The following is a 26,969-nucleotide window of genomic DNA, read 5'->3' as shown; positions in this document are numbered from 1 at the left end:
CATTTGGGAGCTAGTACAACATAAGATACTTTGATAAGATAGATAAAATGTTTATATTCAAAAACTAGATTGAAGCAAGTACTTACATAACCAACATCAGGTCTGTAACACGTATATGCCCCTAAGATACTATGTAAGACATCATGATATGGGCCACCCTTAGGAGAGAAAAATGAAATGTCAAACTATGCAAATAAGTGTCTGTAAGTTAATTCCCAAATAAGTAATTTTTAAATAAACTTCAGCATTTCCTAAGTGAGTAGTTTTAGTTAGTATATTGTATCACTGTCAGAAATATGCTAAATACACTCTGTAAGATGTGTTCTCTAAAGAATAAAAATATTTAATCCTGAAAAACAAAAAAAGCCAAATAAACTCACTTGATGGATGCAAGTTATACAGTCTGTGTACTATTTTAAAGATTTCTAGATTTGGTACAATAGGATTATGATGAAAACAGACTGTTTCATTTCATACAATACAATTTTAGCAAAAGGAAACCATCAAGCTACATCAAATTAAGTTTATTAATAATTTTAATCTTAATGGATAAAAATTTTTATTTCATTTTATCAATCTAAATAGAGAAATTCCACGTGTGAAATATAAAGTACATACAAAATGTAATCACTTCTCATAAAGTATTAGCAACTAATGACAGCCTATGCACAAAATCATTTTTATGAACCATTTTTTCATATTTCAATAGTAATTCTGGAAAACTAAGATTTGGGAAAATGTTCTTTACATTTTACCAACTGAGCAATCAAAAATGTTAAAGTTCAAATATCTTACAGAATAAAAAGTAAGACAAAGAAATTCACCTTAATGAATAAAGATATTATGGGCTATGCTAAATGCAATGCATTCAGTCAATGGAACAAAGTAACAGAAATTCCTTTAGAATTTTCCTACTAGTTTCACACTTTTATATAAATGTCTCTAATTTTTATGGTTTTGCCTTTTAAAAAGGCTTTTGAGAATTTGTTGCCTTGGATTACAAAAAAATTTAAAAAGTAGTTACAACTGATTAGAAACCCTCACCTTCTGAAAGATGTAAAGGGATGGAAATGTACGGGATATGTCCAACTTAATTAATTCCAGACTGGCCTCCCGATCAGCAACAGACACACCTGCATTTGTCAGGTAGATAAAATTAAAATGATTACTTGGCTATACCCAGTTCAATCTTGTACATACAGAATGATCACATAGTATTGATATGTTACTTAAGGAAAGTTAAAAGATGAATAATAAAGAAATTTAAAGAAATGCCACACAGCTTTTGCTGGAACTTAGAGCAATTCTTTCATGAAAAAAATATTTATATATTTATCAGAAAGATATATAAAAGATTTCTACTTCCAGTTTTTATACAAGGTAAGAGCAGACTATCACTCCCACAGTAACAACTGGGAAAAAACAAGTAAGTTTCAAATAGCACAAGGTTTTAAAAAAGGCATTAAGTGGGGGGGATAAAAAAGGCATAAGAATGCTGTGGACATAGACAGGTCCAGAGGATTTAAATCCCAGAAAGAGAAGAGCCATTTTTCTTCCTGGAAGCATGTGCCAAGTCTGGGCATGAGTTCGGGATTGAGTGTGCCATAGACAAAAGTACTCTGCTTGGGAAAAGAGAAACCAGAAGAGCTTTTTCATGGCCAAATATGACTGATGTGATAGAATCTGGAGGAACCTGAATGTATAACTCGTTTACCCCTATGGGATTTCTGCCGAGTGTTAGTGTAGTGCAGAAGGCTGGGCTGGAAAGGCAGAAGGAAATCACCCAAAATTACAAGGCCTTTGGGAGAGTATCTCAGGAGAGGGAGAAGCCTATAATAAAAATAGGACAGTTCTTCCTACCAAGATGTTTGAAACCCATGATGAACTAAGTTTATCTAAAGCTGAAACCTTGGCCTAATCTAGCTCAGTTACTGATTGAACTGAGGTAATAATCCAACTGCCTCACAGAAAACAGCATGCTTCCTCTTCAGGGGAAACATCAACTTCAGTTTATATATTCTTCTTATATACAGTGACTGACATAGAGTAAAACATTTTAAGATATGCAAAGAAGCAGGAAAATATGACTTATAATCAAGGGGAAAACAAGCCAACAGAAGCAGACCTGAAGATGACCCAGTATTGGAATTAACAAACAAGAATATTAACTGTTAAATGTTAAAGAAAATAGAGGAAAAGACGGGGAGAAATGTATGGAATGGAAAGATGAAGAATTTCCACAGAGAAATAGAAGAATCTACAAAAAATACCAGGTGGACATTCTAGAATTACAAAATATAATATCTGAAATTAAAGACTCATTGGACAGATCTAATAGACTGGAAAAAAGAAGATAGGTGAAAATTGATTACAGGTCAATAAAAATCATCTAAACTGAGGCACAGAAAGAAAAAATTTGTTTTTTAAGCGAAAGACTTGTAGGACACTGATAAATGGTCTAACATACATGTCCAAAAAAGAGTAGAATTGAGGCATAAGTAGTATTTGAAAAAAGTTAAATGACAACTGCAAATTATAAACACATAGGTAATAAAAAATGAGTAATTTAGACGGAGTACCGTTTCTTTTTCTTTTTTTTTTTTTTAAAGATTTTATTTATTTATTTGAGACAGAGAGAATGAGAGACAGAGAGCAGGAGAGAGAGGAGGGTCAGAGGGAGAAGCAGACTCCCCGCCGAGCAAGGAGCCCGATGTGGGACTCGATCCAGGGACTCCAGGATCATGACCTGAGCTGAAGGCAGTCGCTTAACCAACTGAGCCACCCAGGCGCCCTGGAGTACTGTTTCTAATTGGAACAATTCTTCATTACATGCAATTAATTTCCACTAAAGTGCAACTTTTACCACTTAATCATGACAAAAATGGCTCAGAAGTAAATGCTTATTATTTTAATTCTTACACTTTCAATACTTCATAAAATGAATTCAAAAAGAATTATGAATCAGCTAAGGCCTTTCCATTGTGAAGCTTCTTACATCTTCACCTTCCCTGCACTTTTAGTTTCCCACAAATAGCTGACAGCTAACAGGTCTCAGGATGACACTTATATGAACCCTTCTCAAAATCAAATCTTCTCTCTGACCTTGTTTAGTCAATTTTCCCCACCTTACTGTTCACTCTTCTAAAATAGAAATATATATTCAAGGAATTTAATAGAGTTGTTTACATACTCATAGAAAACCACTCTGCCATATATACCACTTCTCTATTCTAAACCATGTTCATTTTTAGAGTTTTACTTACTGGCAAGAGACGAATGTTTGCTATCTATGAAGTAGAACAAATATAGAAAGAAAAGTGGCAGACAAATAGCTCTCCATTATTCAAAAACAAGAGATGGCTGAATAAATTTACCTATATTTAATAAATAATGATAACAGGAAAAAAGTGTTCCTATCTTCTCCAAAATGATTAGGAAAAAAAACTGAGTGGAGGGAAAGATGAGGTCTATGAGTTAATTAAATGAACAAAGGCTAAGGCATGGTAAGAATTATAAATAATGTATTAGGGAATGAGTTAAAGTCAGTGAGTAAGGAGATAGGTCCTAAGTGAGGAGAGAAGACCACCTATCTTTAAGTTAAAAGTTGGCTTAAAAATACTTCATTTTTTAATTATTAGTCTTACTGTTGTGAATAAATCTTGGGTTCCGAGGTCCAAAAACCTGGGTTTACATCACAGCTTCACTGCTTACAAGTTAACTACTTTGAGCCCCTGTCTCCTCTTACACCATTCAGGATAATACCACCTACTTAAAGGGTTATTAACATTAAAGGAGATACTGTTGTAAAGCAATTACTACAGTTCCTGACACATGATAAAAATCACACTAGTATCTTCACTGACTGGATTCTCACCCAGAAATTTTTATTAAAAAAAAATAAATAAATAAATCACACCTTCGGTATCATTCTCTGAACTTGTTTCACTGAAGCTTTTCCACCGTTCTTTTGCTCTTGAGAGGAAGATTTCATAAAGTTCTAGGGGAAAACAAAATAAAAATTAATAAATAGTAGGAAAAATAGATTCATATATTTTAACTTTTCCTCTTTTATTTCCTGGCTATGGAAAAGGTTCATTTGTAAACCTGGGGCCACACATGGAACAAGGCAGCTTTGAGAGTTAAATGCCATGAGAAATATATACATGGAACCATGGGATCACTTGGAGAGTTTCCTAACTCAGGTGGGGGATAAAGGAAAACTTCTTAGAGGAGGTGATGACTGAGCTGTCCCATAACGAATAAATACAAGTTTTATAAGTGAACAAGGTGGAAGAAGGCATTCTAAGAATTCTCGTCATGGGCAAAGTCACCAAGAGAAAAAAGAGATGACTTATTTGCATGAATTACAAGTGATTTCAGGACTCTTAGATTATAAGGGGTGAGGGAGGAAGAGGAGATGATAAGGTTGGATGACAGAGGCAAGCACTAGTTGCTGACAGGACAGGACCTGAATGGCATGCTAAGGGGGTTAGATTTTATCCAGAGGTACAAGGGTATAGCACACTCTGATCTGTGTCCATTACGCCAGCAGTAATGTTGTGGGTAGGTTGAAGCTGAAGTTTTGCTGAAGGGAAGTTAGAGTTTTATTATAATAGCCCAAGCAAAAGACGATGAGGCTTGAACTTGAGCAGTGACAGTGCAGCTGGAGAGAAGAAATGAACACAAGAGATACTCAGAAAGTAGAAAAAGCAAAACTTGTTGAAAGAGAGTAAGGGGAAGAAGGCAGACTCATTAGGACTCCCAGGTTTCTGGCTGGGGTAGCTGGGGTAGATAATAATGCCACTGAGAGAATGAACACAGAAGAAGAAGCAAATTTGTGATTTGTGGGAAGGAGGAAGGTGGTAAGTTCTGTTTCAGACAAACTGGATCTTAAGGCGGTGCATGCACACTGGAGAAAGAGTTTGGGAGCCATCAGTATAGATGATTAAAACCATTCACAAGTGTGTTCAGGGAGATTATTCATGGCAAGAAGAAATGAGAAATACGGATTTCCAGGAAAGACAAATATTTAAAGGGTAGACACAGGAAGAGGCACATCCGAAGAATAAGAAATGCAAAGAAATAAAAGAGAACCAGTTGTCCTAGAAACCAAAGAAAAAGAGCATTTCACTAAGTATACATAGGATAGGGAGTTGCTGTGTCACACTGGACAAGTTTCTTAACCTCTTCTAACCTCAGTTTTCTCATTCATAAAGTGGAGACAGTACTAGTACTTACATCCTGGGGCTTTAAGTATTAAATGAAATAATAAATGCAAAATCCTGAAAGCACTCAGATGTAAGCCACAAAGAAGGAAGTGATCAACTACCCAGTATCATATAGCAAGACAAAATCTGAAAAGAGCCCATTGGAATTTATAGCACAAAGGTCATGGGTGATCTTGGTGGGAGCAACATCTGAGGGGGGAGGGGGCAGAAGCCCAATTGCAGAGATCTGAACAATCTACAGAATATACCTTCTAGCTAACAGACTGGATATATGGGGGGAAATGAATTCTGATTTAACTTTTACTTTTAAAAATAGAGAAAAGTCCTATTACAGCTCAGGCCTCCCTTTATGTAAAATAGCAGGCATCAAAAATGTGGCAAACTGAAGAACTTGATTCTACCAAAACTATTACCACAACTGGAAAGATAGAAAATAAAAATATTGTACAGTGGTCATCCAAATAGCTACAACAGAGAATGTACGTATGAGGCAGGAAGAGATGCTTTTTCAAAAGGAGTACCATTGTGGAATAGCAGAAAAATGATTTTTGCAGTCAGTCAGACCTAGATTCAAATACCAGATTTTTAGTATTTGGGACTTTAAGAAAGTTACATGGTTACTCTGGAACTTGGCTCTCTTCATTTGTAAATTAATACCTACTCATGGGAATACTAATGATTAAACAAGATAATTTTCATAAAGCTCCTGACAACTTATAGACCCTCAATAAATGCCAGTGCTTATTTTCCTTCTCTTTTGAAACTGGTTTCTTTCTCCATTATGATACTGCTATCTAAAACTACCTAAACTTCAGATTTGGTCAGAGGGCCTGCATTAAAAAACCTCTACTCGTATCTTTTTATTTTAAGGGCCCCATCACTTTGAGACTACCACTTTATGCATCTATATGCAGGATCTCGATACAACTTCAAGAACAGAAGAAACAACTTTCTTCTCAATTCTCAGACTTTAATCGCCTTTACTTTCTAACTAACCATTACTGATACTCTAAATTACAAAAAAAACCCAGAACATTTCAATGACAGATGAACAGCAAAAAATATTTCTTACCAAACACCAACATTTATATATTGCCTAAAATGCCAAGAACATTTTTGCTTCCATTAATCTTTTTTAAAAAGTTTAAAGGCAATACAACAAATACGATTTTTAAAAAATTCAAATAGTATAAAACAGTATAAAATGAAAAATAAATTTCCTTCCCTCAGATGTAACTACGCAGAAATCTAAAGATGAAAACATGCAGACACAAGTATATACAGATCTATCTTCCCCGTAAAAAAAAAAAAAGTGTGGCCACATATTACAGTACTGACCTGCATCTTGCTTTATTATATTGGAAACTACCCTTTATTAGGAAAATAAATCTGCTTTAGTTTTTTTTTTTTAAACAACTGCACAGTATTCCAATGTATGACTGTACCATAATAAGTATTCTTATATTGCCAAGAATCAGATCTTTATAAAAAAGCTGACTAGATATATTGCAAACAGACTCTTACTATTCTGATCTCTTCTCCCTTCTGTTCATTTTTCATTACTACTAATGGTTTAGAAAGAACTTTTTTTTTAAAAAAAGTCAAAATTTCTATTATTTGTGTCCACCAATAATTTGATAAAAGAGGTAGATATAATTTTTTAATTTAGATATACAATTTTTTTGCAGTTATCAGGTACCAAACTGAAGTTCACAATTTCTGATTTCAAACTGATAACAAGCCACATCCAGTTTCACTATTCTACTCATATTTTAAAGCTGTCCTGGAAGAAGAAGGGCTCACTGAATAAATCCTCACCTTTGGGAGTCACAAAATTGATCTAATAATAAAAATATGGTAATGCATTTTAAAACATCAAAGGACATCTCTGCAGGGACGATTTACAGTGCTTGTCTACAATAAGAAGACCTGCACCTCAGTTCAATTCCATTCCTGACCCCACATGTCTCATTTATGTTATTCTGAATCTACAAATGTAGAACTTGAAGCAGATTTAAAGATGTATCTTGGACATGAATTGAGAACTCTTTGAGATCAGTGTATGTTTCACTTTCTCATTTTCTGACAATGATAATATTGTACATACTCTTCGCAAATTTCACTTTCACTATGGTTTTATATTACCACAAATAACTGTTAGAGCAATCCTTTGAGATAGCTAGTAATCTAACTCCATTTACAGATGAAGAAAACTAATTCTCTTAGATGTTAAGTAATTTGCCCAAGGTCACAAACCTAATGCATAGTGGAACCAAGATTTGAATCACATATGACTGACTTTAGAACCCTTGTTCTTATTCTCTATTCTACTATTCTATTCTTACTCTACTAACCCTTGTTCTACTATTCTCTAACGGTTATAAATTTCATGATTAAAATAAATAGGTAAAAAGTAAAAAACTGTTAAGAGTCATTAAAAGGAAACAAAGTTATCAAAAGTAAATTTACTTCAGGGTGCCTGGGTGGCTCAGTTAGTTGCTCTTGAATTTGGCTCAGGTCATGATCTCACTCAGGGTTGTGAGATCAAGCCCTGCATTGGGTTCCATGCTCAGTGTGGAGCCTGCTTGAGTTTCTCTGCCTCCCCCTCTTTCCCTCCTCCCATTCACTTTCTCTCTCTTGAAAAGAAATAAAATCTTAAAAAAAAGCAAATTTACTTCAATTGGAAATTTAGCTTCCTTCCTACCACTAATAAAAAAGAATGATCACCTAGTCCATTCCTGAATATAGAAGTGGTTAGTGGAGAAAATATAAAATTACTTTCAAAGTAAATGACCTAGTTATGTTACCAACTTTATAAATTTTGAGCTTGAAAAAGAACTTTTTGATTACACTATCACAAAAGGTTAATACCAACTTCACCAATATTCTAATGTAGAAGGTATAAGGACACTTAACATTCTAAAGTCAAAGTTTTCAACAAAACTACAAACCAAATTTCAAATAGCCCTCAATATTTTATCACCTCATCTGTATGTAAAACCGATTCCTAAGACTTTAAACAATTAAAATATGTCCAACAATCCTTAATGTCAAGGATTTTATCTGAGAGTTCTGACTATAATGTAAAAATATTTCCTTTTAATCAGTTTCAAGCACAGAGGGCAAAACAAACCTTTGTTTTATTTGGAGGGAACGGTTAGGTTAAGTACACTCTAACCTTTTCTAAGTTAAATTAAAAATTCTTAATTCTTCCTTCCTTTATTTATTTTTTTATAAAGTAAACTCCTACCCCCAATATGGGGCTTGAACTTACAATCCCAAGATCAAGAGTCGCATGCTCTATTGACTGAGCCAGCCAGGTACCCCACTTAATTCTTCCTTTAAATTATATTTTTAAAATTAAAAAAAAAAAAAGTCTGGTTAAAGTAACATGTTCGTTATGGAATACTTGTGAAAATCAATGTTAAAAATCATTCATAGGGGTGCCCGGGTGACTCAGTCAGTTAAGTGTCTATTGATTTTGGCTCAGGTCATAATCTCAGGGTCCTGGGATTGAACCCCACATCGGGCTTCTCACTCAGCAGGGAGTCTGCTTATCTTCCTCTCCCTCTGCCTCTGCCCCTCCCCCTGCTCATGCTCTCTCACTTTCTCACTCTCTTAAGTAAATCTTTAAAAAAAAATCATAATCATGCCATTCAAAGTTGGCATCACTTTTAAGACTAAAGATAAATATTTAGATTTTTGTTATAATTCTGTCCAGTTATATATATAATGCTGATTTGCTACAATGGGCATCCTTGTAAAAAAGCTTTTGTACCCAATCCTGATAATTTTCTTATTCTTAGAACTAGAATAAATAGGTCAAAGATTATTTTTTGAGGCCTTTGATAAATATTTCTATATTATTATCAGTCAGACCCTATGTGGGTAATTCTCATTTATTTTAATCACTTTTGAGAGGTAAAAAACAGTACCCTGATGTTCTTTTAACATATATATCATTGATTTGGCTATCACTAAGAAAATGATTAAATAAATTATAGTACAGCCAAACTGTGGAATACAGTGCAGCTACAGTATGCATAATGTACATTTGTATGTAGTGACAAGGAAGGATGTTCAAGGCAGATTATAGTGTGAAAAAAATAAGCCATGGAATAAGCTTATGGCAACATTCTTTTCTGTGGGGGAAAAAGGAAAGAAAGAGAAGCCTTAAACATTATCATATGTTGATGCACACTTTTTTTTTATGTGCATAAAAAAAAATCTGAAAGAACAAACACGAAACTGCTAACCTGTATTTATAGTAGGATCAAAAGCAGGAGTTTGGGTAGAAGAGTGGGAAGAAACATACAATTTGTACCTTACTATTGCTTGACTTTTAAAAAATCAGTATGTAAGTAACATTGTTTAAGTAACAGCAAAAATCTAGACACATTATTATCCCAGAGTTCCTGAGTCTTCCTATGGTGCCACTGTCTAGCTCTGTCATTATTATCCCTCAGGCCTAGTCAGCACTTTTTATTATTAGCTACTTTATATTTTCCTCTATCTCATATTATTTTGATTTTATCTAACTTTTTTTTACTGCATCAAAACTACTTTACATTTTACTTCTATCTTTTAAGGTTTTTAAAAAGCATAAGAAAATAAAACAGTTCTTTGAGAGTCTTACTTTTCTATTTTTTAAACTTGAAATTTTCAAATAAAAAAAATCTGAAAGAGATGTAGGAAAAGAAACTTCTGGCCTTCCACCAATATTTATGTTTTTCTGAATAGACGGGAAACCTTTCCACAATTAGACTATTTTATTTTTCCCTGTATATACTTTATATACTTATACATCCACTGCTATCTAGAATCCCAGAAGTTACCTGCAGTGAAGATATTTGGATCTCAATAATATTACTGATGGTTGTCAACTAAAGGAAAGCCCATAAATCTTATTTATGTAATAACTTACTCATTAAATCATACCAGGTTTTAGAGGGAGTAGGAATGAAGCATGCTCTTAAAATGACATTATATATGGTAATGTCTTTTTAAATGGCCAATCTACTAATCTGCTTTGTAACTCTGGAGATGGCTATTCGTATGTGTGGGAGTAACTGAATATAGAATACAAACCAGGAGTGATATTTAGTTCATTTCCTACAGCTAGACTCCAAACTTTCCCACGAACACTAGGGGGCAATCCCTGCCACCACAATTCTCGAACTCTTCTCGTACTACGCCTAGAATTAAAGGGGGAGAAAAAAAGGAGAGAGTTACTTTTTATACCAAAAACACTAGTTGCATGATGGTTTACCCAGTCTGTGGCCAAGTGACTGAATGATTTTTAAGAACATGGTTAAGTATATGATGCATTCTTTCTGTGGGGTTCATGTTTGTAGGCAACAGAAACCTAAAGAACACACAGCACCCTAAAGGAGGACAATAGTAATTTAAAGGGAGCTGCCTTCTACAACTGCCACTTACAGGGCACAATGAGAGAATCAGAAATATGTGGACAATCACAAAAATCAGGATAAAAGGAACATAAAAATCTGTTGTCAACTCAGTACCAAAAAGAAAACCATAAGGTATTTACTATAGGTAAGGCCCTTGTCTTTGAGAGGCAGTGTAGTCTGCTGAAAAGTGTAGGCTTTAGAGTCCGAGAGACCTGAGTTCAAATCTGGTTTAACTATTCATTAATTGTATAACCTTGGGCAAATCATTTAACCTTTCTGACCTTGGGCTTCTCTATAAGTGGGAGTAAAGGCTGTAAGAATCAAATGTGATTACTTAAGTAAAGAGCCTAATTTGCTGTCATATTGTACCAATATTCAACAAACTTCCTATGCATATCCTACACTAGGCACTGCAGAATACATCTCCCTCCTACCCTCCAGTGTAGAGGGAAGATAAGGCATGTACAAAAACATTATCAGAAAATAAAAGGCAAAGTAAAGCAAGAAGTACATTAGTCTCAAACTATAATGGGACATTACAGAAGGGAAAGATCATATATAGTATATTTATGATTATGAGAAAACATATTAAAAATCTTTAACATTTAATAAATCCATCTTACAATGAATGTACATATTTAATATTTTCTTTGCAAAAACCTGCCATTACATCAATAGTGCATCTTGTGACAGAGGATATGTCAGAATTAATATGGTAACCGAGGAAATTAACGTTTCATGGATCAACCAGCATTTCAGATGGATATCTTCAAAGGATAGGTAAGATTCTGACAGGCATAGAGGGTGGTAAGTAAGGAAGGTATTAGAGATTGAGGGATTTATAAAATTAAAGGCACAGAAATAATCATGAAATTTTTCATACACTGATTAACAGTATCATTTAGCCAAAGCATAAGATACATGTTGGAAGTAATAAAAATAGAGGATTAGAAACATGAGATCTTTGGAGACAGACTGGAATTCAGGAAAAGTCTGCTTACTTACATTACTTCCCAGTTGGGCAGTATTTCATTTATCCAAATTACCATTGCACTTGCAATATTTTCTTCCTGTTTAAATCGTTCTTTCATTATTTTTTTCCTTTTATAGGCTTCTTTAATTTCTGTTTTAAACAAGCAAAAATTATTTCAATACAAAAAAGCTAGATCATATGCCCTTCTTCTACCTAAGTCTAAAAAAGAGGCACTAAAAATGATATTAGGGGTGTCTGGGTGGCTCAGCTGGTTAAGCATCGAACTTTTGGTTTCTGCTTAAGTCATGATCTCAGGGTCATGAGTTTGAGCCCCTCACCTGGCTCTGTGCTCAGCGGGGAGTTTGCTTGAGATTCTCTCCCTCTCCCTTTGCCCCTCATCCTGCTCACACTCTCTAAAATAAATAAATGAATCTTTTAAAAAAATGACATTAAAAGATAATTTTGCCAATATTCTAGTTAACCCTTTCTACTACGATGTCTCACTTTACTAATTAGATTGAAATTTAAAAAAAACTCTAACATACACCCATACACAATACTCCTCTAAAAATCAGATGTCACAATTCTGAAACAAGAGATGCCTCAAAAACAAAAGTGATAAATATATACATATTTATATATATTTTATTACATAGTATAATTATACATTACAGAAAATCAGAAGTCACAATTTTGAAATGAGATGCCTCAAAAAGAGAACAGATAGGTACATAAAATTATATATGATAAATATATAATTGTTATGTATTATAATCATATATTTTATATTATAATGATATAGGACATGTCATATTAATACATTTATTACATACTATAGATTATAGTATATATTAACACATTAATATAAATATATAATTATATATAATGTTTTATATATATGTTTGTTTATAGCTATAATTTTAGACTCAGTGGGGACTTCAGAGGTCAGCTAGCCAAAATATTTACTAATTGTGTTTCACAAATGCCTCAAATCATTTTAAGGGGAAAGCAGGAGGCCAAGTGAGCAGCTCCTCTTTCTTTTATTTGTCGTATGTATTCAGACTCTATATAAGGTTTCTTTTTTTTTTTTTTAAAGATCTATTTTTATGAGAGAGTGAGCAGGGGTTGGGGGAAGGGCAGACGGAGAAGGAGAGAATCTCAAGCAGACTCCCCACTGAGCACAGAGCCTGACTGAGATTCAATCCCACAACTCATGAGATCATGATCCGAGCCAATACCAAGAGTTAGAAGCTGAACCAACTGAGCCACTCAGGTGCCCCAAATAAGGTTTCTTTGTAGAGAGTTCCACTGCTTTTAAAACAAAAAAGTGTTAAAAAAAATAATAATAATAAAATAAGCCAAAAAAGATTTTAGCCAAAATCTAGTCAACGTGACCCCTGCACTTCAGACTTGAGGAAACTAACATTAGGTTTATTTACAGAATCATATCCAAGTAGTGTCAAAGAAGATTAAGCTATTACCTTCTTTTTTGGGGGAGTTCTTTTTAATTTAAATTCAATTAATTAACATATAGTGTATTATTAGTTTCAGAGGCAGAGTTCAGTGATTCATCAGTCTTATATAATACCCAGTGCTCATTCCATCCAGTGCCCTCCTTAATGCCCATCACCCAGTTACCCCATCCTCCCACCCTCATCCCCTCCAGCAACCCTCAGTTTGTTTCCTATGATGAAGAGTCTCTTATGGTTTGTCTTCCTCTCCGATTTTGTTGTGTTTTATTTTTCCCATGTTTGTTTCTTTTACTAATCAGATCATGCTGTCTGTATTGTTCTTTGATGTAAAGCTATTACCTTCTGATTTCCCAATTTAATGTTATTTCTACCATATCATGTTGTTAGGATCATGTATTTATCAATAATGATCTTAAACATTAATCAACTAGTAAAGTCAAAATTCAGAGTCAATTAAAATTTGTTGGGTATGTCAGGAATATTTCAAATTCTAGACAGTAAAATAAACTCAACCAATGTTTAAATGATTAGGGCTTTCAGAAAAATATAACTGGCCTTATAGGTTTCTTATAACATTAAAAAATTAACTTCATTTCCAAAATAGTGTCACAAAATAGAAATGTATACTATGATAGTATTCCACTAAGTTAAATCAAATATATACAGCTGTGTAATAGTTTCTGAAAATGTATCCTGAACTAACAGTGCTTAGTAAATAAATACTGTTAAATTATCCTTACGTTATACTTTTTGGTTGGAGGAGAGAACGAATAAATAAATGTGCGTATTTATATACCAGTAAATACATTTATGTGCCTGCCCAAATGACACAACTGGGATTCTAGAGAGACTCCATTAATCACAAAGGCAAATTCTAATTTCAAATCGTATTCTCATGGTCATATAGGAAGTTACCTTAAAGTGTTAAAATTAATAAATTATAAAATATTAAAAGTTTAAAAACTGTAAAAGTGAATTTCATGAAATAAATTCATATAATCTCCATTCATAAGTTAAAATAATAGTCCAAGGTTTATGACTGCAATTACAAGAATTCTCTTAGATAGTCTGCTGCCTTTCTCCTATTAGTTTTGTAAAAGTACTTGGAGAAAAAGTATGACATTTTTTATAAAGGTTTTTATTTGTCAGAGAGAGAGTGAGAGAGAGAGCACGCAAGTACAAGCAGGGGGAGCGGCAGGCAGAGGGAGAGAAGCAGGCTCCCCGCTGAGCAAGGAGCCCGATGTGGGACTCGATCCCAGGACCCTGGGATCATGACCTGAGCCGAAGGCAGACAGACACTCAACCAACTGAGCCACCCAGGCATCCCTGACATTTTGTTTTTAATAACAGATTTAGTTAGAAAAATAAGAAATCAGCATCATCTTAAAGATGAACTTAAACAATTTCATCATCTACCTTCCTGTTGAAATTAACCAACAGGTTAGCTTCCTAACTGACATTAGGAGATTAAATATACCAATTGGGAGTTAAATTTTATACCTCGTTTTTTAGCCTCAGCCACCATTTCATCATATTCTTGTCGGTGACGTAAAGCTTCTTCCACAGATTTGGCAGGTAGATTTCTGGGGAAAAAAAGAGTTTTAAGTTAGTTTTTAAAAAACTAACTTAAATGTAAACTTCTTCCTTTTCATTGCCAAATACAAAGAATTTCTATCTTAACCTTCTCATTTCATACCTTAAGGAAGTACAAGGTTGAAAAGAATTCTGCATTTTAGAAAAGAATCAGAATCCAGGTTGCTAATATTTGTTTTTTTTTTCTTTTTTTAAGATTTTATTTATTTATTTGAGAGAGAGAATGAGAGAGAAAGAACACATGAGAGGGGATAGGGTCAGAGGGCGAAGCCGACTCCTTGCCAAGCAGGGAGCGTGATGCGGGACTCGATCCAGGGACTCCAGGATCATGACCTGAGCCGAAGGCAGTCGCTTAACCAACTGAGCCACCCAGGCGCCCCAAGGTTGCTAATATTTGTTATGTAAATGTTACTATACTTATATGTCTGACGTACACGTTTCTATATTATTTAAATGTGTTAGATTTCAGCCAATATTTCTAGGTTTGTTAAACCCACTTACTAGTTTTTTTTAGTCAATTTTTTTGAGGTGTAACTTTCATACAATAAAATGAATGAACATATTTCAAGAATACAGTTTGACGAGTTTTAGCAAATGTATATACCTGTGCAACCAACATATTAATCAAGATATAGAACAGTTCCATCATTCTACAAAGTGTCCTTATGACTTCTTTGCACTAAATACTTAACCCACTTCCTACCTTAGGCAATTACATCTCTGATTTCTATCTCTATACATTAGTTGGTTGCCTTTTAATTTTTTTAAAAGATTTATTTATTTATTTATTTATTTATTTATTTATTTATTTATTTTAGATAGAGAAACAGAGTGAGAAGAGGGAGAGGGAGAGAAATCCTCAAGCAGACGCCCCACTGAATGTGGAACCTGACACGGGGCTGGATCCTAGGACCCTGAGATCACGACCTGAGCCGAAACCAAGAGTCCACGCCTAACAGACTGAGCCACCCTGGTTGCCTTTTAAAGAATTTCATATAGATTCTTTTGTGTCTAGTTTCTTTTGCTGAGCATGCTTTTGAATTTCAGCCATGTTATTCTGCATATTAGTAATTCTTTTAATTAGTATTTAATTAGTATTTCTTTTAATTGGTGAGTAGTGTTCTATTTATCCATGTGGATAAACATTTAGATTGTTTCCAGTTTAGGGCCACTGCAAATAAACTATAAATATTCACTTCAAGTCTTTGTGTGGGTATCTGCTTTCATTTCTCTTGGGTAAATACCTAGGAGTAGAATTCTTGGGTTATATGGTAAGTGCAGGTATACTTTTAAAAATTGCTTCCTACTTTCAGAGTGTTAAGATAACATTCTACCTACAAATTTGATAATCAGTTAATCACTTGCATATATAATATTTTGGCTTATAGAATTAATGGCTTTACAGGGCAGGTGATTTAGATAAATGATTATGCAAAAGAAGTACTTTTGAATATTACCACATATCCAAATATATCATAATAATGTCCAGTTTGGGGAATCAGGTTTTTTAATTAAAGTTTTTTTTTTTTTGAGAGAGAGAATGAGATAGAGAGCATGAGAGGGGGGGAGGGTCAGAAAGAGAGGCAGACTCACTGCTGAGCAGGGAGCTTGACGCGGGACTTGATCCCGGGATTCCAGGATCATGACCCGAACCGAAGGCAGTCGCTTAACCAACGGAGCCACCCAGGCGCCCAGGTTTTTTAATTAAAAAAAATTTTTTTTAAAGTAGGCTCCATGCCCAACGTGGGGCTTGAACTCATAACCCTGAGATCAAGAGTCACATGCTCTATGGCTGAGATAGCCAGGTGCCCCTCAGTGTTTTGAGTTATTTTCAATAGGTTAGGATGGGGAAAGTATGTGACAAACTTTCAAATCATACATTTTACCTCTTCTTCTCAAGTTAGATTCCTCAGGTATGTTGTAACAGGGAGGAACGATGGTTAAGACTTTTTTAGGCCAAAATGGAATAAGAGGGACCAGGCTTAACCTCTTGCCTTGATTAATTAGAAAAATGAACAGAATATTCTAAGCAGACACTGTCTAGATACTGGACAATAGGCAGCCCAAGATAGTGATCCTTATGAGAAAGGAAACAAACAAGGTAACCGTACAAATGCCTAACCACACAGCTGGGAGTATCCAGGTCTCACAGCTGGAAGTACCCAGAGTCCCTCAGTCTTGCTGAATTGAGTCCACAGCTAGACTTTGCAGATCAGAGTACAGAGAGAGGGGAGCTACCGAGGGGTCATCTCAGATTTCTGGCTGAGTACTATTTGTGCATGTGTGTGATTAAACTATGGTAGCCAAGGAAAGAAATACCAGAAAGCAATAGGTAGAACATTCTCAAAGATCACACTGGGCCAGCCAGAGTGGAAAGACCTCCTAATAGATAGTGTATCCTGTGGAATCGTTAGGGTATTGCTTCAGTAGTAAGGATACCAGTTCTAAACTAAAGACTCTTCTAGATTCACTCTAACAATGATTAGATTAAAAGGGGCAAGCCAATTCCAAAGAACTTTCTACAAGACTAAAGCCAAACAATATTTAAAGGAATACAAAAAGTCCAGCATCCAACAATGTAAAATCACAAAATCTAGTGTCCAATAAAGGTTACCAAGGAAGCAAAGAAGCAGGAAAATACAATTTATACTGAAGGAAAAATAATCAACAGAGATAGTGCAGAAATGTCAGGTAACGGGATTGTAACTCAAGGATGATACAACTGCTGTTATAAATATACTCAAGAAAGTAGAAGACAGCAGGAACATGATAAGAAAAACTCAAGATCCAAATCAAACGTCTATAGATGAAAAGTACAATTTCTAAACTGAAAAACACAAAAGATGGGCCTGACAGCAGATTATAAACTGCAGGGAAAAAAAATAAGTGAGCTTAAGATACAATAGAAATTTTGACAAAATGAAATACAAAGAGAAAAAATATCCCTCAACCCCTGCAAAACAGCCTGAGTTGTGGGATATGAGCAATATCAAGCAACATATGTTTAACTGACTCAGAAGAAAGGGGAGAGGAGGCACACAAAAAATAGCTGAATAAAGGCTACAATTTTTCCAAAGTTGATACAAAATTATAAATGCAGACACATTAGAGTTCAATGAACCCCAAACAAAAGGAACATGAGGAAAACCACACCAAAGCATATCATCAAATTCATGAAAATCAGAGATTAAAAAAAGTCTTAGAAGCATTCAGAGAGTAAAAGAATTGAGACAGCAGGCCAGCACTACAAAAAGTGTTAAAAGAACATTCAGTGGGGCATGTGAGTGGCTCAGTCAGTTAATTGTCTGCCTTCGGCTCAGGTCATGGTCCTGGGATCGAGCCCCACGTGGGGCTCCCTGCCCAGCGGGGAGTTTGCTTCTCCCTCTCCCTCTGCCCCTCCCCCCTGCTCGTGCTCTCTTGCACGTATGCGCTCTAATAAATAAAATCTTTTAAAAAAAGGGACATTCAGTAGAAGGAAATAATAGCAGATAGAAATCTAGTTACTCAAATTCTTAGAAGATAAAATGTTTAAAGAAAAAAATAAAAATGTATGGTGGGATGTGATGGTTAGTTTTGTGTGTCAAACTTTCTCACTCTCTCTCCCTCTTTCTATGCCTGCCCGCCTGCCTTTGAGATGGGACACGGGTCTTCTCCTTCCTTTGGACTTGGACTGGAAATTATACTATTAGCTTTCCTATTTCACAGCCTTGGGACTTGAACTGGACATGGAATATCAGCTCTCCTGGGTCTCCAGCTTGCTGATTGCAGATCTTCAGACTTCTCAGTCTCCAAATTCATGACAGCCATTTCCTTATAATAAATCTCTTACATATAGGATATATATAAAGAAGAACCTTAATACATGGCATTCCATTTCTCCAAAGAACACTAATACACGAGGTTTATAACATGTAAAGTGGAAGCATACTGCTGTAATGTTCTTATATATCTGAAATGGTATAATATCACTTAAAGGTAGTCCATGAAGAGTCAAGATATATATTATAGAGAAACTACTAATATTAAAAATATAACAAAATAAGTTAACAAAATATTTTATCCAAAAGAAGGCCAAAAAATAAAAAAGTAGAAATTTGATTGCCATCCTACAATAAAGACAAATTTCTCCACCTAGGTTTAAACACAGAATTATTTCTAATAAGATTTAAAGAAAAGTGTGGAATCTCTTGGAAGATTTTCTAAAAGGAGAGTTGACTCAGCCACAAGAGACCTTTTGTTCTACCCGGTTTGTCCCAACTGCAAGTGCAAGGTCAGCATGAGACTGAAGTCAGTTCCTGAAGGTGGTACAATAGAAAGGTATGAACCTGGGTTCTTGATGCATGGAGACACCATACTAGCTCTGAACTGCCCAATTCTGGGCCATGTATATATGAGGGAATAAATCCTTGCGTGTTTAAGCCACTATTAAGTCTCTTGTAGTTGAATGTAATTGCTGAGTGATATACCAGTTAAACAATAATGCTCTAAAGGGCAAGGACCATCACAAACCTCACCTGACTCCAATCACTCTCAAAATCCACTGAGTTCAGCCCTTACACTAGATTAATTAATCTTTTGATTCCTATTATTGCTTACCCTTAAATCTTACAAACTGATGTTGTCCAAAGCTGCTTCCTACCCAGGTCCTAACCAACCATTGACCCCAATCCCAACCTTAAGTCTCTCTCATTTCCTTTTACAAACTATCCTGCCTGTCTCTCTGAATATAGTTTGGTACCACAAGAAAACGGGTTTAATGGTTTCTAAATTTCAGATGCTATTACTATGTAAAGAAAGGAGAAACCTTATTTATTGCAAGAAAATGAGACCACAGTAAAAAGAGAAAGAAGCTAAATATAAATCTAGTTTTCAAGTTAATAGTGATCCAGACTCAGTAATACTGTTTTCTCTTTTGCTCCCTCCAGCCCAGAGAGTAAGTGTTTTCCTGAATCTATTAATCTTTTGACCTCATATTCCCTTCTTTTGCTTTTCTAGTCCTTCTAACATCCTTGTAATAAATTCCTCTATTTAAGTCCCTCTGTTTGAAATTACTATGCTGGTGTCGGTTTTTCCTGATTGGACTCTGAACCTTTAAGATACAGAAAGTTATTTGATTGATAGCTATAATTCATCTACCTTTAGAAATTTGTATTTTACCAACAGAGAAACAGCTTAATTCAAATTTTACTTCCAGTTTTTGAACTATAAATCTACTTTTTTTTTTTTACGATTTTATTTGAGAGAGAGAGAGAGAGAGAGAGCACAAGCAGAAGGAGCGGCAGAGGGAGAGGGAGAAGCAGACTCCCCACTGAGCAGGAAGCCCAACACAGGGCTCGATCCCAGGACCCTGGGGTCATGACCTGAGCCGAAGGCAGATGCTTAACCGACTGAGCCACCCAGGTGCCCCAAAATGTCAATCAGTTATGTGGTCAAGAGAAGAAATCATTAATGAATATTTAAGATAGCATATCATGCTAAAATACATGATATGAGCATTTGCTGCTTTTCAAAAGTATCATATAAAAGCCTATGCTTTACTTTTTTGTCAGCCTTCACTTGTATCTTAAGGATTTCTCCATTTGGTTTGGTACTGTGTATGCAGTAATTCAGCAAGGAAGCCAGAAGAGAAAGAGGAAATAGCTCTATCCATCGGTGGTTTTAAAAAAGTCCTCTAAGCATCAGTGATTTAAAATATAGAAGAGTCAACTTGTATGGATGCTCTTAACTTCCTGTCTAAGGCTTTATTTTGAAGTGGATTAAGATAGCAATAAGCAGAGAGAAAATTAACTAAAGGATGAAATTACAGAAATTTCTACATTTGAAATCTTCTGAGACTTCAGATGATTAAATTCTAGAGTTGCTTCATATGTAAGGAAGTTCCAACTATAAAAACCTATGCAGTTGGGGCGCTTGGGTGGCTCAGTCGTTAAGCGTCTGCCTTCGGCTCAGGTCACGGTCCCAGGGTTCTGGGACCGAGCCCCACATCAGGCTCCCTGCTCAGTGGGAAGCCTGCTTCTCCCTCTCCCACTCCCCCTGCTTGTGTTCCCTCTCTCGCTGTCTCAGTCTAAAACAAACCTATGCAGTCAATGATGCTGGATGTTTCTGCAAAATTACAGAGGCTAAGAAAGGAAAAGTAGCACCAATTCACAAACTCCCTTTGCAAGGGGAAATTCTTCTCCTCCTTCTACTATCACTGTGACCTATGAAAGAGGAAGTTTCCAACATCAGTTTCATGCTGAGGAAAAACTTCTGCCCCTTTCTCTGCCCACAGCCCGATGCTATCTCATAGATAAAACAGTGGTATTCACAGAACTTGGCTGCATCCAGAAACAGAACAACACTACATATTATACAAGTCTCTGCTCCAACTTCTCAGCCTGTGAAGGGATGTATGTGAACTGGCCCAGATCTGCTGGGTATTCTGAGGGAGGATAAAGTAGGAAGTGCCATTTATTATTTATTTAAAAAGCTTATTTTAGAGAGAGAGTGTGCATGAGCAGAGGGAGGGGCAGAGGGAGAGAAGAGAAAATCTCAAGCAGACCAAGCTAAGTGTGGAGCCCAACATGGGGTTCGATCTCATGACCCTGAGATCATGACCTGAGCTGAAATCAAGAGTCGGACACTTAACCAACGGAGCCACCCAGGTGCCCTGGAGTGCCATTTAATATGCAGGTTGCACCCATGCATTCTCATCTCGTTTTATCCTTAATAAAGTCAAAGTTTTCATTCTCATTGGTTCTCTAGATCTGTTTTTCAACTGTTGAAGTAGAGAGGGGTGAATGATCAGGTACTCCCATATTCCAAAGCTTTTGATTGTTGGCTTTAGTTACATAAATGGTAAATCATACAAATCACTTCCCCAAAAAAGACCGCTCCAATTTTAGAAAGGTGAACAAAATTTTTAATTAAATTGCAGCAATCTCAGAACTGAGGGGAACAGTTGCTATCAAGTTGAATCTCTATATTATAGATGAACAAAATCACATAGAAACAGCATAGAAGCTATATTTATTTTAATTCCCATATTAATTTCAGATAGTAGTGTGGAAAAGAAAGTCATTCTTTCTGTTGTTTATACATTTTCTGTACACTGAGATCTTCTTATAAATTTACTGTGTCTAGGGTACTATTTCAAGTTCCAATTTTGCGGAAATGCTTGTATAAGTTACAAGAAAAATTTAAGAGAAGCAGAAATCACTGAAGGTTGAAGTCAAAGACTTGACTGGATGGCAAAGATAAAGCCGAGTCCTTAAAGGATTAGGTAGGTGAGAAGTGGAACTAAGTTAACTGCAGCCCAAGTGAGGGCAATAAATGGGCAAAGGTATGAAGGCAGGACTTAAAGAAATAGGTTTGGTTGTAAGATAAAATACGGCGTAAAGAAAAATATGTCCCAAATACTGTTTAGAACAGAACTTTTTGCATAGAATTTTTATGAACTCCTGGGAAGAAATGAACAGTCCTGGTAAAGAGCTTAATCCATTTTGGATGAATTTTAACAAGTTTAAGAAAACTCTTCTGGGAACTTAGTTATCTACCTGCTCAGCTGACTGCCTGGCAGTCTGAAGGTCTTTAACCAGGCATTCTTTTCTTGCTTATCTAACCACTCTGAATTGGCCTGGTTCATTCTCCTTCCTGGCAGTAAGACTGAAATAAAACTCTGACATGTTCTTATAACTAAATTTCTGGAAATATATATATATTTTTTTAACCAATGGAAAAATAAATATGAACATGTTCACCAAGTCCTTTGAAAGGAGTGTCGTGATCACAATTCTTTAGTGTGAAGGTATGCAACAGGAATGAAAAAAATATATATATACTTATGTCCAAACTTTCTTCTCTCACAATGTCTAAAAAATATTCAATTCAACCTCTGCCTGTTTGGCTCTAGATTCTTTTATTATGCTCCTCTTGATAATGGGTGGAAAAAGCTGCAGACCAGGAAAATGACAAAACAGGTTAGGAATTTTTACTCTAGAAGGAAAGAGAAGTCTAGAAGAAGAAAAAGAAGAGATCCAGAGAGCCCAAGAAGTGGAAAATGAGTTAAGAACCAAGGGGTGTCTTGCTTTAGGGAAGGTGTCTTTTGTTTAATAACAAATCAAAGACAGTATTTGGAAGAACACCAGCTTTGTGGAAGGCTGAGGTGGGAAAGGCAGAAAAAGCAAAGGGAAGAATTTAAAATGTGTTGCTGGGTATTAAGAATATATTCTTGGGGCGCCTGGGGGGCTCAGTTTGTTAAGCGTCTGCCTTCGGCTCAAGTCATGATCCCAGGGTTCTGGGATCGAGTCCCATGTGCGGCTCCCTGCTCAGCGGGAAGTCTGCTTCTCCCTCTGCCTCTGTTCCTCCCTCCCCCACTCATACTCTCTCAAATAAATAAAATCTTTAAAAATATATATATATATATTCTTTATAATAGTAAACCAACTAGTTGACAGTCAGTAGTTATTATTTCAAGTTGCAATTTCAAAATTTGTCCAAAAGGCAAGGACAAATACATCTTAAGTACATATTAAATGTCAAGAAAGGAAAAATAATTGCCTTATCTTGTTAAGATAGGCAGGATGGTTGAAATAAGAATAGATATGAAAAAAGCAAAGGTTTTATGTTTCATACACTGGCTCAGAGATACGTCAAGAAAATATGTATAAAGTCTGGACAAAAATAATATATTCTTCCCTATTAGTTTTAGGATACATGACTGAGATTTTTAAAATTTTCTTTAAAAAAGCCATTTCTATATCTAATTTCTCAATATATTTAAATTGAAATTTAAACTGAAGTTTAAAATATAAAGCATGCCTGATGACAACCAGAATACTTACGATGGCCGATCCTCAAGAATCAGGGCAGTGGTAGAAAGTGGCTCAAATTCAAAATTCTTACGTCTTGAAGACTGAGGTGGTGGTTTACAGGTCCTCCCAGTTCGTGCTTCATATTCCTAGGACAGATAAAAATATACTTTATGCAGAACGTTTTCCAATTTTCAGTTTGTATTATTAAACCTGTATCATTAAGGATATCACACTATAATAAAAGATACAATTCATACATTAATTTGGTAAAACCATGAGGCAGATAAAAAAAAGTCACTAAATTTTTTCCCCGAAGCAATCGAAATCATGAATTTATATTACATATAAAGTATCAAAGTATGTTAAGGGAAGGGGAAGATACAAATGCACTCTACACTAATGAGTTAGGTAGTTTTAGGGAGACACTCCTGATTGCCTTCTATGGATGGTATCAGCTAGCCAAGCCCAGCTGTGAATAATCTATAAGCAGAGAAACCTACCTTCTAACCCTTCAGTCAGATCAATAATAGAAATGTTGACACAGGCAGAATCCTATTGTAATGCCTTGAAGACCTCTCCCAAGAGTTAACACTGATCTGTAATCAAATGCTGGTTTTCAATTTCGACCTACTTTGAATCTAAATACTATAAATCTACCTATTTACTTAAATGTAAATAATAATCCACCATCATTTCTTATCCAAAAATATGGCAAAAGATTGTCAAATGCACCACTAAAAGTAAGAAACTATTATTACAGTATTTTTCTAATTCATCTGAACAGATAATCTTACCAAAAGAAATGAAGTTAATTTGACATGGTAAGTTCTTGGTGGATACCTTTAAATTTCTAGATGAGCATTTTTTCATAAATGTTCACAGACTTCTACTGAAATTATTTCCAGAAATTTAACAAATCAGTAACAAGTTACAGGCTTATAGTTTACAGAATCCACATTTTTCCCTTCTAAAAAAATAATAAAAAATAAATCAATCTAGATTTGATCATCTCTAGGTAACAAATACATTTTTCATGAACTTCTCAAAGGGGCGCCAGGGTGACTCAATTAAGTGTCTGTCTGACTCTTGGTTTCAGCTCAGATCGTGATCTTGTGATCCTGAGATCAAGCCCTACATCGTGGGGTTCTGCATTCATCGGGAGTCTGCTTAGGTTTCTCTCCCTCTCCCTCTGCCCCTACCCACACTCGCACGTGCCCTCTCTCAAATAAAATAAAATCTTTTAAAAAAAAATCTTAAAGATTATACAATTTCATAGGTAGATTTGCAAGTCTTTACTGGCAGCTACAGAAGACATTAATTTAAATGAAGAAAATGAAACACACTTAAAGTGATCAAGTGCTTTACTTACTAGCTGCTTTCCTACCATGGCCTATAATTCTTTTTATATTATTATTATTTTTTCCAACTCAAAGACTATTTCTCCCTACTGAATCAAACAGTTGTAAAATAATAAACTGATGGTTCTATCCCCCTTAAAAATCTGATGGTCTTGTGAGGCTTAATCTTCTAATTTGAGATATTACTTTTTAAAAAATTTATGCTGTCGGGGCGCCTGGGTGGCTCAGTCGTTAAGCGTCTGCCTTCGGCTTAGGTCATGATCCCAGGGTCCTGGGATCGAGCCCCGCGTCAGGCTCCCTGCTCAGCAGGGAGTCTGCTTCTCCCTCTCCCATTCCCCCTGCTTGTATTTCCTCTCTCGCTGTGTCTCTCTCTGTCAAATAAATAAATAAAATCTTAAAAAATAAATAAATAAATAAATAAAAATAAAAAATAAAAAATTTATGCTGTCTTAAGCATTTTCTATAAACTCCAGCTTATAGTCACTGCCAGTGTTTATAAAGGTTTGTATTATTGTTTTATAATTCTTTAGTTGTGCATCTCCCCTTCCATCTAGTAAATCTATGCTCTGTTAATCTGAGAGCTCCTTTGGATAACTGCACCGGGTTTTTAGAGACTTCTTTCTCAAGTTATTAAAGACTGTGTATGCTCATTTATACTATCTCCCATCCCAAAGAACTATACAGCTTTTGAGAGTCAAAGGTCACTCATTTCTTTTTCTTTTTCCTAATATATAGGATATATGTAATTATGATCAATGTTTTTTTTCTTTGTTACAAACTCAAATGTAACAAATCCTCTTTTCTGCTAATGTTTCTCTACTAAAAATTATAGATGTGGGGCACCTGGATGGCTCAGTTGGTTAAGCGACTGCCTTCAGCTCAGGTCATGATCCCAGTGTCCTGGGATGGAACCCCACATCAGGCTCCCTGCTCAGCGTGCACTCCCTTTCCCCCTGCTTGTGTGTGCACTCTCTCTCTCTCTCTCGCTGTCAAATAAATAAATAAAATCTTTAAAAAAAAAACATAGATGCTAGACATATATGAAGTTTTTTTTATCATTTAAATAGCACTTTGTTTTCCTACAATGTGAGCTGGTCTCACTGCCAGACAAAATACAATAAATATTATCCAATAAAGCACTTCCCATGCAAATAAATGCCAATGCAAAGACAGCAAAATAGCACTTCTAAATCAATATATTAACAATATTTACTGACACAATGTACCATGCACTGTTTTAAACATTTAACACATTTGATCCTTGAAAAAAACCCCGTGAGGCACCTAACTCACAATAGGGGAAACTAAGGCACAAAGATATACAGTCATTAGCTGCAGGTCATAAATGGCAGACGGTATCGCTCCAGACCCTGGCCTTTTAACAATCTATTACTTTACTATATTAACAGTCAAGTAGCTTTCTATGACAATTTAAAAAAATGAGATAGATAAAATCATTCAGTGAGAATAATGGGGATCTTTAAAATGGGTAGATCAGGCTAACAATTCACTGATCCAACTAAACATCACAAGAAAAGACCACCAGATGATGTTTCCTGTTATGATGCAGTATGAAGTACATATCACCATTCTTGAAATATTCTTGCCAAAAGAAAAATCAAACTTAAATATGATTAAGCCTCTAGACTGTGCTCTCCAATATGGTAGTCAAAAGAAGTAATAACCAAGTATGTCACATACGCTTAAACATATGTAGAAAAACAACGAGGAATCTGAACCATTAAGATGTTCTCCTCTGGAGGACTGGACTAAGAATGAAGGGCATTTGTTTTACTTTAACGTATTCAGTATTATTTGAATTTTCTTACAAGAAGAAATAAAGTATTTTGTAAGAGAGATCACTTACATTCATGGTAGATAATTGACAAAGATTTTACTGAAGAGGTAGGATCAGAACTGGGGCAAAAATGATGGGTTTTAATTCCATAGGCAGAAAGGATTGGAAAGAACAAGTCAGGGGGGAGCAAAGGCATGGATGAGGGAAACACATTAATCTCACTGAACATGAAAAAGGATAGGAAATAAGGTTGGAAACGTGTAAGCTAAATTATGGAATCTTCCATTGATGAAAATATTTGGAATTCATGAACAAAATGGAGAGCCACTAAAAGACTAGATTAA

At 35.3% G+C, this 26,969-nt stretch overlaps 1 protein-coding gene across 5 annotated transcripts in view; it reads right to left on the bottom strand.

Moving 5' to 3' along the window:
* TBC1D12 (TBC1 domain family member 12) overlaps positions 1-26,969 on the bottom strand; it is a 122,327-nt gene that overhangs the window by 11,559 nt on the left and 83,799 nt on the right. For all 5 annotated transcript variants that reach the window (XM_064595044.1, XM_045878458.2, XM_045878457.3 and 2 more), the window contains 7 exons: positions 23,500-23,615; positions 14,585-14,667; positions 11,645-11,762; positions 10,317-10,423; positions 3,917-3,997; positions 1,045-1,133; positions 87-158 (listed from right to left, as the gene is read on the bottom strand). In XM_064595044.1, the coding sequence (XP_064451114.1) occupies positions 87-158; positions 1,045-1,133; positions 3,917-3,997; positions 10,317-10,423; positions 11,645-11,762; positions 14,585-14,609 (492 nt within the window). In that variant the 5' untranslated portion in view covers positions 14,610-14,667; positions 23,500-23,615. The remainder of the gene's footprint in view (positions 1-86; positions 159-1,044; positions 1,134-3,916; positions 3,998-10,316; positions 10,424-11,644; positions 11,763-14,584; positions 14,668-23,499; positions 23,616-26,969) is intronic.

This window comes from Mirounga angustirostris, unplaced genomic scaffold, assembly GCF_029215605.1.
Source record: "Mirounga angustirostris isolate CCGP_5_RB_7025 unplaced genomic scaffold, mMirAng1.0.hap1 SCAF_6, whole genome shotgun sequence".
Lineage (NCBI taxonomy): Eukaryota > Metazoa > Chordata > Mammalia > Carnivora > Phocidae > Mirounga > Mirounga angustirostris.
This window is presented reverse-complemented; position numbering and strand designations above follow the sequence as displayed.